The sequence below is a fragment of the Anopheles funestus genome, chromosome 2RL, assembly GCF_943734845.2.
Source record: "Anopheles funestus chromosome 2RL, idAnoFuneDA-416_04, whole genome shotgun sequence".
Taxonomy (NCBI): Eukaryota; Metazoa; Arthropoda; class Insecta; order Diptera; family Culicidae; genus Anopheles; species Anopheles funestus.
Genome location: NC_064598.1, coordinates 102,638,184 through 102,650,531, shown reverse-complemented (window position 1 = coordinate 102,650,531; position 12,348 = coordinate 102,638,184). Strand labels below are relative to the sequence as shown.

Below are 12,348 nucleotides of genomic sequence, written 5' to 3'. Positions count from 1 at the left end.
TAAGGCATTCCAATAGAATGGTCCCGAATGTAGAGAGTGTTCAATAAGTTCGAAAATTACTTCATTTCATGGTAGGTGTTTACCATGTACATTCTGTGTATTGCTATTGGTGTCAGCTTTACCCCCGAATATCCCCTAACCATTACAAATGATGATATCATTTCTGTCATTTATTGTTTGTTTACTAAGCTCGATGAAAGAGTACCGCGAGATAGTAGTAAAATTGTTTGCAAGAGGTGAGCGACTCAGTGACATATTCCAGTGGTTGAAACCCCAAGGGGTAAGGCGGCGTCGGAAGCTTCCACTGGTGTTTATCGAGAAAAACGTGAAAATCAACGCAGCGTATTATAAGACATTGGTTGCGGATAAAGTTATGGCCCCGGCACTTCGGGAACTCTACGAGAAGGATCATTACGTCTTTCAACAGGATGGTGCAACGGCCCACACGGCAAATATCGTGAAAAACTTTTGAAGTGTTTGTGGCCTCTCAGCACCCACGACCTTAACCCACTGGACTTTTATGTATGGCCATACACGCTGGTCAAGTAGAGCGAACGTCAAGTGAACATTATGGACCAATTTAGAAACTCATTTCCAAGATCTGGGACGAGATGTCAATAGACCAGGTGTGTGCCGCGTGCGACTCTTTCGAGAAAGTCTTAAGCTCGTCATAGCCTCAACACGCCCTTGTAGTTCCACAGTTCGATGAATTTACTAATCGTATACTAATGAACAACTAAACCCATTATAGCGGACAGCACATTATCACATGAATGCCCATCAAGCAGCCACATTTTATTCTTGCCATGGAAAGCACATTGTTTCATATGTCAAGCATGTATGAATTATAAATGCATCCCAATGGACCATTCGTTCCGAACTACAACACGTTTCACTGCAATGGCATTGTAAAGTTAACAAAAATTTATGACCTTATGCGAGGTAAAGTCTCCGTATCCCGCAAGGATAAAAGTTAACAATAAAGAAAACAAAAAGCCACAGCATGACTCGACGCATAACGCAATGGCTACAACTAAAAAAGCCTTTTTTTGTTATTTCTATTCTACATCGAAGGAAGAAAACATAATTCGTGAAACTCTTTTCGCTCCTGAAACATCTCCTGAGCGAAGCTTTCCTTCTGTTTTTTGCGTCAAATGGGGTAAAAAAATTAAATATCGTCGCAAACTCGTCTAAGTTTAGCGAATAAACAATAAAATTGCTCCTTTGTTCTAGTCTGTGTGTGTGGGTTTGCTGCTGATTTCCTTCGCGAAATGCAAACTCATCGAATCTCACAGTTCGCCAACAAAAAGAACCGAAACCATTTCCTTCCCATTCCCTCCAAATTCCACGTGTTAATACGCAGCAAACTATGGGAACTTGTCATTGTGTGCGAGATGGGATGCTGTACTGATCGTGAATGGATGCATTAAATCCCTACCTCCGCCATGATGATGTTTACCAACATGAGATTAATCCGTTTACGTCATTGAACGACCATCTGCGAAAGCTATAACGAGGGCAACATGCAAAGACGCAAGGAAAAACAACCAGCAGCACAGCAAAAAAGAATAAAACAGCAGGTCAGGTAAAGTCTGTTTTAACCATGATTTCGAGCCTAGGAAACATGCTAGGGTCATGATGTGCCTATGTTTGTTTTTATTGACGCAAAAAGAAAGCTGCTTCGATAACTTCATGACGACGTTCCATGCTTCACGTATAACTTGTTGACAAGGAGCACTTGTTTTTACCTGTCGCACAAATAATTTTTCCTTTTTGAAAACACCCTTTATTTCAGATAGCACGTAGTGTTTGAAATCTAAATAACACACCTGCTAGAGAAATCCACTATTTATTCGGAAATATATTTAGGATTGTCATTTTTAGAATACAGCCCTTGGAGATTTATTATTTCTTGGACATACTAATCTTCAACGAATCATTGATCGTCACAAAGATTCAGAATCAATCATTCGGTATAATGGTTCAATTCAGAATCATGCATCAGTATCAGATTCATATAGTTCTAGTCATGTTCCTGAAAAAATAACGATCATCACCAGTTAAACATCACTTACCGAAAGTGGGCTTAGGAGGATCTCCTTCCGATTCTTCGCCGCGCTGCAATCGTAAAAGCGTCCGTAGCCACCGATTTAGTTCGTCCTCACTTTCAAACACAATGCAGAAGCAATCGTCCTTGGTGTACAGTGCGATGATGTGTTTCTTAGTATCGTGACGTTTATTGATGTTGAAACAGGAACGCAGCGCGATGCTGCGCTTCGGCGTCGGTCCCTCACAGTTACCACTCTTCAGGAACGATTGCTTAAACTTTTTCTCATTGTCAAAGTACTCGAGCCGGGCAGGTAATCCCGGCCGATCACCGTACACAACAAAGTACTTCTTTTTGTTCGTCTTTAACTTGCGCTGATAACCATGCAGCACCACGTTTAGCGCCTCCGGTATGACCAGGGACGAACTGCGACCCGGTCCAGAACTGCCAATGGTGGCGGAAGTAAAAATATTTCCAGTCGCACCCTTCGACGAACCCGCCGTAGTCGTTGGACTATCCATCGGCATGGTGGATGGATCTGTCGAGGTGTTCATCGATGATGAGTGCATCATCTTCGAGCGTGAAAACGGTAGGAACAGCTTGGCGCTAAATTCCTGCACGCCAAGAATCCCACTGACGACGCCACCGCTACTACTGTTATTGATTGCCGTTGTCGTTGCCGTCGGTTGGCTTTGGCTGATGGCGCTGTTGAGGTTGTTGTTGATAATGTGGATACAATCGGATGCGTGGAAGTTGTTGTTGAAGCTGTTGCTCGTTGCCGTAGTTGACGTACCAACGATACTGCTAGAAGTCGTCGTTGGTGCAGTTGGTGCACCTTGGGACGAAAATTGATATTGCTGCTGTTGTTGTATATTGGTGGTGTTGCCACTGGCGCTTTTGTTGATGTTATTATTATTATTATTGGCGTTGTTGGTAAGTGTGGACATCGCGGCAGCAATTTTCCGCCACGGTGGCCCATGAGAACAGTTTGACCAGTACCTGCTGTCGATGATGTTGGTGGGAATGCCGCCAATACCGGACGATCTATCCTACGAAGATGTGTTTTTCGCTCTGCAGAAGAAGAAGAGGAAACAGCGATTAAATTATAAATTTGTTTTAAGAGATATTGTTAGACTAATGTGAAAGAAGATTTGCTCTGATGTGAGCTCAAAGTGTTTATATTCCACCAACTTTTAAAAGTCTAATTGCAATATTTTACAAATAAAACACTTCTTAACTTGGAGGAAAACAATTTTCGATTACTATGAAATGTAAATTGCATTTTCAACATTCTTCGATCGTTGCTGACTTTGATTTTTTGATTAAATGCAATAATACACAGCATATGCGCAGTCCTCGTTAATAATCCCCTTCAACATCCAATTCCACCACGCAAAGCATTCGTAAAGCAGCTAAATAATTAGTATCTCCTGCTCCATAACCAGTTGCCCAAGGAGTTGCGTTTATAGCTTAATCGGAAAATAACGTTTCATTATACTAGCGGTTGGGCCATGATCACAGCAATCGCTTCACGAATCCAGCAGACCAAAACTAATGCAATCATAATAAATCCATTCACTTGGGATCGTTCAGGAGCATGAGCTTTTCCTAACATCTTGTACAAGTTGTGCATGTTGGAGGGGAACGATGTTCATTTCGTTTTTGTATTTTGTTTTCCTTCTACATCTGGCAGTTAAATAAAAAAACACAGGAAGATATGCGTTCCACCCCTATTCTGGTGCACTATTGCGTACATAGGTTACGCGTCGTACCTCGATCGTACGAACTAAAAACTTCTTTGTAGATGCATTCAATAAATATGCATTCGGAAACGTTGCCAATTAAAAAGTAATTCAACGGTAGTGAAGTGTGACAATACTCTCCTTTGCTGTATCATTGCATGCACGCGTCAAAGTAAACGCAACAGAGGGTACCAGTTTTACAAACCACCCCGTGAGTACAAGTAGGTCAAATCACGGAGACGAAAATGTAACATTTCGGAGATACCGGATTCTGTCGTGTAGAACTGATGACGTTTAGCACATACACCACCGGGCTGCCGCGTTGATATTGCCAAGTGCTATTGCATCACTGTTTATTCATCGCCATCGTTTCCCGTTTGTTACATACTATTCTTAGCCACATGTTTTAATCATTTTTTACCAAATTGTGAAACAGATCTGACCAACAGCAATTGTTTTCAGTATATTAAATCATATACGTATATATACAACAACCCTGTATACAACAGCGTCTACGATGACTAAAAGCTCTACCAACAGATACCATTGTAACCATGGAAGGGAGTCCTGAAATTAATCCAATAATCAATATTTCAATTCACTTCAGTGTATGTGCGTAAATTTCGAATATAAATCGAATTGAACAAATCACGAAGCTTAGGCAGCGCGCTGTCACTTCTCGAACAAGACAAACCAGACAAAACCACAAGAACAAACCCAAGCAATCATATGGAGGTGCTCTGTCAAACTGCATAGAACAAACAAGACAAACACGACATAGAACAAAACAGTTTGATTTTGTCTTGCATGTCTGTGTCACACCTTGAAACTCTGTATATCTTGTCAAATATCACCGAAGCGGTTTGTGTGCTGGATTGCTTTGTTAATAGTTATTGTGGAACAGTGACAGTTCTGCGCGACAATTGACAATTTAATAAACATGTTATGAAAATTAATCTGCTCACCCAACGAAAATCTGTCTTTGTTGAAAAATAGGTTGACAGTCAATTTAATTTATAAATTTTTGTAGCAACATATTCGATCGCTCTAAAAACTTATAATAGCTTCATCCTTTAATGCAGGCATTAGCAACCTGAGGCCCGCGTGGCGCATGCGGCATGTGAGGAGGTTTTATGTGCCCCTCGAAACTGGTTTCAAAGATTCCAGCCAATAGCCCCATTTCAAGCCAATAGAATTTTTTTCAAAACGTGCCTTTTTTCTCCACAAACCGCACAGAACATTGAAGTTTTGCATTACTTTACATACTTACATGCAATAAACAATAAAGGATAAAAAAACCGTCCATCGCGCTTTTTCAGACGTTTGTTGTCGCTTGGCTGAAAGCTGATAACATTTGAATTGATTCTCCATCGACTAATCTCTAAATTAGATAAAATAGCCAGGCCGTTCTATCTGAATAAAAAAAATTAGATAATATTGTATTTTGCTGATGTAGTACGTACTACTGCATGAACGCAACAAAAGAATAAAATCACTCCATTGACAAACATAAGTGATAGCAGATTGAAGTAGCCATTGGCTAATAGTATTGGTAAGCACCCACAGGTTATAGGTATCAGAAAGGTTGCATTTAGTGCAAGATGATAAGTACAAAAAAGTCATTCAAATAAAAAGAAAAACAAACATCTCACTAATTTAAAACATGCGAAAAATCGAACACGTAACGGGAACCAAGGTGGAAAGGAAGCTCGATTTTCTTGCGTTGAAAATTTGAGAACTAGGACAAAGACTTCGATGCTGTTGCGTCTTCTTTTACCACTGGAGTTCGTTTAGTTCGTTTGGTCTCCGTGGCAGGCGTACCGAACCACACGTTGCGCATTAGAACGTTGTAACCCCACGGACCTGCCTTTACCATCACATTTTCTCTTCTTGGTCAAGAACGGGCCTAAGTCAAGTCTTGTACAGAACATTCTATCATAGGCGGCATTACATGGGAGATCGTCATTAAAAATATAAAAAGGCTTTAAACCTACTTCTGTTCTTCTTCTTCTAGTCTCCATCTCCCCCAGACTTTCCACCAATCAACAACAAAACACACACTTTGAAAGACCGTCTCCTTCAAGAGACGTAACGGCAAACGGATGTTTGGGCGATTTTTTCGAATCTGTGCCTCATCACCATACCAGGTTTATTACAACCCTCCGCCGTTCGGTTGACGGAACTCAAAAACATCAATGCGGAAGAGTACAAACGACCGGTCCGGATGGAATTTTATTCCCGGTCCTGCCGTGTGGACCGGTGCCGTTTATCACATACACCACCGGCCCGCCCCCATACATGTCCCATACATTTTGGGCAAAAAGCAACGCATTGCGTCGGAACAAGAACTGTCCTCTTAGAGAACTGTCAAATTTGGCTTGAACAATCTTATGTTGTTTTTTTGCTGGCAGCATAATTTCAACAAATATCAGCAAATCAACAAATATTAGAAGCGAAACAGAATGCTTTTAACCACTTTTTTCTGCGATGGTTTTGAGCACGAGTTGCTTATTTTTGATCAACGTGACTGCTTGTTGTGCATCCATTGCCAACGCGTACTACGTGTTGCTTCACCCTCAGTGCAAACGCAGACGAAAAAAATTATCAAAACAAAAAACGAAACCGAGAGCATTTAAAGCGCGAGACAAAACTTCCTGTTTTCGAGTGCCGTGCAGAAAATGTAGTAACGAAGGATCCAGCAACCGCCGTCGCGTCGAGAAAGCAGTAGACACAAGCAAATGCAGAAATGTTAAAAATCTTGTGACGATAAAAACGTTACAAACCAGTGCTCTCGTAACCGTAACATTTTTCAGCTCGAGTCGGAAATGAAATGAAAGAAAGCTAAAGTGTCTTGCATACACGCAGACTTCTTCATTCATTAAGAAATGAAGAAAACTGGTAGCATAATGGCAGTCTCAAAAGGACGCCTCTAACGGTAAGGCCAGCAAATAGGATTTTTGACCAAAACATATGATAAACCATTTACCACTTTCAATCGTTTTTTATACCAAATTTTTTATTACTAGAAATTGTTTAGATTTTCTAAACGCTCACTTTTAGTTTTCACGTATTTCTTTTACGCGTTGGTCTGCAGTCACTGAACATTCAACAAACATTCAATGAGCAAAATTGGACCTGGTCTATGCGCTCATTGAACTAGTGATGGGCACTCGGAATCGGAACTACTTGGTTCCGATTCCGTGTTTAGAATCGGTTCCGATTCCGATTCCGCTTCTGGAATCGATTCCGGAATCGGTTGCGGAATTTATTGTTTTTATTTTCATTATTGTATGTACATCATTCCATGCGCGCTTTAGTAATGTCGCCAATGTTAATGTATGTAAGCATCAAAATCAAATTGTTGACAAGCGTTGTGGTAATAGTCCAGAAACACTTTCAATCGTGACATTACTAAAGCGCGCATGGAATGATGTACAGTAATGAAAACAAAAACAATCAATTCCGAAACCGATTCCGGAATCGACTCCGGAATTGCAACCGATTCCGATTCCGGAATCGACTCCGGAATCGATTCCGGAACCGATTCCGGAAAGTGATTCCGGATCTACTTTCGGGAATCGATTCCGAAAATTTTCGGAGCTAGCCAGAATCGATTCCGGCGAAAAAATCATTTTTCCCATCACTACATTGAACAACGAGCAAGCTAACGAGCTTTCAAATCGACAGAATGGCGGTTGGTATAGATTCAACATAACCGCATAAGAAAATGGAAACTGCATCTCCAATTTACGACCGTTTGGTTGTTGGAGAACACCTCCGCTGTCTCTTGATCACAATCAAGTTTTGATCACACTCACACAAATGAAAAAAGGCAAGCCGTAAATACTTTATTAAAATTCAAAATAAATGTAATAAACAAAGGTTCGAAGAAAAAATTTAATAATGCCCAATTGATAAATTACGTAAGCCATTACAGAGTAGTTTACTATTCAAATATAATAAATAATCATTTTAAAGATGCTTCATTTGCCAATTGTTTTGAATGATAAAAATATCAAAAATATTAAAAATATTTCTTACCGCCTGGTTTCTATATCTCATATTACCGACGAATTTAAAATGATGACCATAATCTACACTTTTAACCAAAATTATCTAGTGAAGTGTCTTAAAAACGTTAATTCTACAGACTTTTTCTTAAAGCAATACCAACCAGAAATCCAATGGTAAGATTACACTACCCGAAAAGCAACCGGAAAAATATTCTTATTCCTTGTTCGCTATCAGAAAGCTATCAGAGAAACTAAAAAGAATAGAACAATAAACAGAAACGAAATGAACGCTTATTAGTGATGATAGCATTTAGTTTGAGAGATGATTAGGATAGATAACACGAATCAACACTAGTTGTTCCTCGAACTTCACATATAGCTACAAAAAACAAACTCGACTACGTTCATTTATTTTAGCACAAAATCCCCAAAATCGTCATCTAGCTGCCCCGCAAATGCCCCGCCACCCCCGACCGCTGATATACCACTCACTAGGCCAAATTCCAAATTCGATACGCATTTCATACTCAGCAAGTGCCAACGGCACGTACACTAACGCAGCCACTTTACATGCACCATCATCAACGAGCATGCATAGTGAACCCGAAGCTGATAACACGCATAAGGAAGTGGACCGCACCATCACAACATCACTAATAGAGAGGTGGTTGCTTGTTGTTACCGACACCTAAAGCGTGTAGTTATGTGTTTGGCGATAGTGTAGTGCACTGCTATAAGGTTGTCTTGTAATTGTTGCTCTTTCATGTTCTTTCCTATCAGTTTACAGCTAATACCAATACTAAGTGGTACAGCAAAAGCCAACACTGTAGGTATAATTCTATTGATTCAAGCAAAGTGGGTAAAGAGACTAGGTGGGCTTATAGGTTTGACGCGGTAGACATACTGAAATTAAAATTTGAAGTTTGTGGGTTCGATTGTGATACGTATATTGTCACTCACACACACAGTACACTCCAAACGATTCACACACATGTATTGACAAAAGATCGAACCCACAAACGTAAAATCTTAATTCATTTTTTTACAGCGCAGATGTCTAATCGCTAGGGATAAGCCCACCTGATATCTATACCCACTTTGGCGTACAGACATTTGGCGGTTTCTCCGCTGTAAGCTTTTAGCATACAAACTGCCGCACCAAATTAGCCTGTGAATTGAAGGATATATTGTTTTCCTACATTGCACCACTCTTGCATTGGACCGAGTTTCCTGGAAATCAATTGGCGACCAGGCCATGTCTACGCGACGTGCTCGACCGTGAGCAGCCCAGAAAAGAAGAAGAAGAAGGAGATTGTTTTCCTAATAAAATATTCGATCAGCTGCTGTCAAATGACAAAACAATACATTTTTCTAGTAGGTCTCTGGGCAACGTTGAATCAATTTTACTTCATTTCTTTTTAAATCACACTTTTAAACACACTTTTAAAACACTTTACCCTTTAAAACACTTTTAATATTCTTCCAACAGTAATTTATTTTAGATGAATACATAGAAATTAAATTTCGTGAGTAATATTCGTGAAATCATTTCAACATGAACCGAGCGTTTAACAAAACACCAAAACAAAAATTTCGAGCCGAATCCTTGACAGAATTGAAGTGGGCACTCCGCGGCCTATCATTTGTATTTCCCGGTAAAAATGTTAACTTGCAATGAAATTGTCGAAATGAAGCAACATTTCCATTCCAAAAGAACAGAACAAAAACGGACATTTTGAATTCGTGCCCATCCACTGCATGTATTACGCATAATCACCAGCAGCAACACTCCCTAAACCTACCCTTACAACAGAGGCTGATCTCCTCTCGTTTCGTTTTGTTTTCATCCGCATCATGCGTCTGCTTGATGTGCGGTATGATATACAAACTTCTCTTCATTCTTGATACTGGTAGTAATAGTAATAGACCAACTTCTCCCGTTCTTACTATTAACACACACAAACACACACGCACGCCATCATATAGCAATTTTTTTATCATCTCTTCACAACGATCAACGGATCGTTTGTAGTGGTAGAGTTTACTTTCAAGGCTACGCTTAATTTTGTTTTTAGACTGACTATTAATTTGTTTATCAAGCAAACGGTAACCTTGGCGCCGTTCGTTGACATTTCGGGACGGGGCCGTTTGTCTCAACAACAGTAACCATCCATCCAACCAACACCAAACCGGCTAGCAAGGAAGAGACAAAAACAAAAAAGAACAAATAAACAAAAAGGCAGCAAAATCGCGACATAACACACTACACCACACGCAGCAACGCCAGTAACCGCAAAACGATGAGACAGAATCTGTAATGCTCACGCAAAGCACAAACCGATGGAGAAGTAGGGAATTCGGCAATGTGTGATTTGTGCAAAGTCCATCTACGGATCACTGTGGGATCGCAACATTCACATCAACGGAGTATCTTAAATTTACGAATTACTTTTACTAGTTACTACTAACTAATAAGGGAGCTGCGGTGGTGTATGTGGCAGCGGCGCTGGTCTTAGACGGGAGGACCGGGTATCATATCCCATCTTGGTCTGTTCGCAACAAACAATGTTGCAACAATTGTATTGCGGTTTGTAGTATTATGATTTTGATTTTGATTATGATCCATGTCCATGTTGCTAAAATGGTGACCATCCACAGTGCATAATATTCCGCGGTATATAAGGAAATATCCACAGACCTAGTACATACGATCTGGCGGGAGAGATTGATCCATTGGAAACATAAAGGCATAAAAGGATAGACGCTAAAACGAACACGACCCGTCGCTACACCCAACCCTTCATAACAGTCGCTCTCTTTTTTCTCTCCCTTTCTCTCTCTTTCGCTCTTAGTTTGTCGCTCGTATCATGTGGAAACTCGCAAATGTTCTTTCTCGCGTACGCAAAAATCTTCACCGGGTTTAAAAAACGCGTGAGTGCATGTGTTGCGTGTGTTTCTCACAAATCCACACAGCAGTTGCTTTGTGTGCGTGCTGAGTCGAACCCCACGCGATAAAAATCGTCAATTTTTGCGGTTCTTTCTCGACAGAGTGAAGAGAATGTTTTATTATGCTTAGGTACGATGATCGGGGTGATCTTAAGGAACGGCAGCATTTCTCTCGCGCTGGTTGATGTGATCGTGAAAAAATTCTTTCCCATGCCACTCGCTAATGATGATGACGATGATGATAGTTGTGGAAGGCGGAATGCGCACAAGCAGAAGAAACATAAAAATACCGGTCGAAGGTCTACGCCAAAACCGGTATCATTTACACCAGTGATGTCAAACTCATTTTGGCGTGCGGGCCAACTTTAAAAATATCGCATCTGTGTTGTAAAACCTACCTGACTTACTTACTTCAATTCAATTTCAGTGCCAATTGAAGCCCCCAAAAATCTGTCACTGTTTTCCTTCAATTTATTGTCCTCATCAGCAGCAAGATCCGACATTCTCTCGGCTACTGTGTTTCTGGACAGGCTTAAAATCCAAATCCAGAAGCCGATGGAAAATGGGCTGTGGAGGGCTTGAACATAATCAAACATTTAAGCTGTGCTGATTTCGGTTTTCAGAATTGATACCACACATGCTACGGCGGGAGAACACATATGGAAAAACTGAGCATTCCTGTTTGCGTCCTAAATCGGAAGGAAATAGAATTCAACAGATGTTTGGAAAAGATGGATTCAAGAGCGTGTTAGTTAAGTGTAAAAACGATACACACACAACAAATACAAATTATTCCTCAATTTTCCAATCTGCACCTTAATTAAGGCCGGGTAATAATCGATGTTCTCGTAATTCCTTTCCGGACCGCATTAAAAGATCTCACGGGCCGTATGTTTGACATGTCTGATTTAGACTAATTAATACTGCCAACAAACAACCGCACGGTGGCGCACAGGCGCGCTCGTAGTGGTGACGGTAGTAGCTATATAACCTTCCCTTTATACGTGCTGTGTGTTTTGTTTTTTTAACACACGCATTTTTTTGCTTTCTTTCATATTGTTTCCGCCAGTTTCGCTTATCGCCAACGCTTTCTTTAAACGGGTGGATGGTCCTTCGCGGTAAAATAACACTATAAGGTCCCACCGGGGACATCGAAAACCGAAAATGTAGCCCGTTTGTTTTCTTAGTTTTATCGTCAACCTCATACTTCGATTTCATTCTGCTGGCTTTGGATGAGCTTTGGGACAAATTTTATGTTCCCATTCTTCTTACGCACGAAAGAAATGCGGAGGAGGTGGGAGGAATGACGGGGTAGGCATTTTTTTTTAATTCATTCATCATCAACTGACAATTAAAAGACGTCCTAGATATGAACGATCTTCAGGATTTACACAATTGTCATCCGTCCTGAACAAGCCTTCGAAACTACATCAACATATTACCCCACGCAAACAAGCAGCTGACCAAAACAAAATAAAGCCTGTTTTTGCTCAAGAGAGCAACATAACAACAACACCACCAATCCGCCGCTGCGTGATTTGGTTTTGTCGCTTTAGACATCTCATTTGACAACTGCTGCTGATGCAGGTTTTGCTTGTAT

General features: G+C 40.6%; 1 protein-coding gene across 17 annotated transcripts in view; it reads right to left on the bottom strand.

Annotated features, from left to right (window-relative positions):
* The window catches only part of LOC125761492 (serine-rich adhesin for platelets), a 124,470-nt gene that overhangs the window by 90,419 nt on the left and 21,703 nt on the right, over positions 1-12,348 (bottom strand). For all 17 annotated transcript variants that reach the window (XM_049422662.1, XM_049422659.1, XM_049422661.1 and 14 more), the window contains one exon: positions 2,076-3,118. In XM_049422662.1, coding sequence (XP_049278619.1) covers positions 2,076-2,994 — 919 coding nt within the window. In that variant the 5' untranslated portion in view covers positions 2,995-3,118. The remainder of the gene's footprint in view (positions 1-2,075; positions 3,119-12,348) is intronic.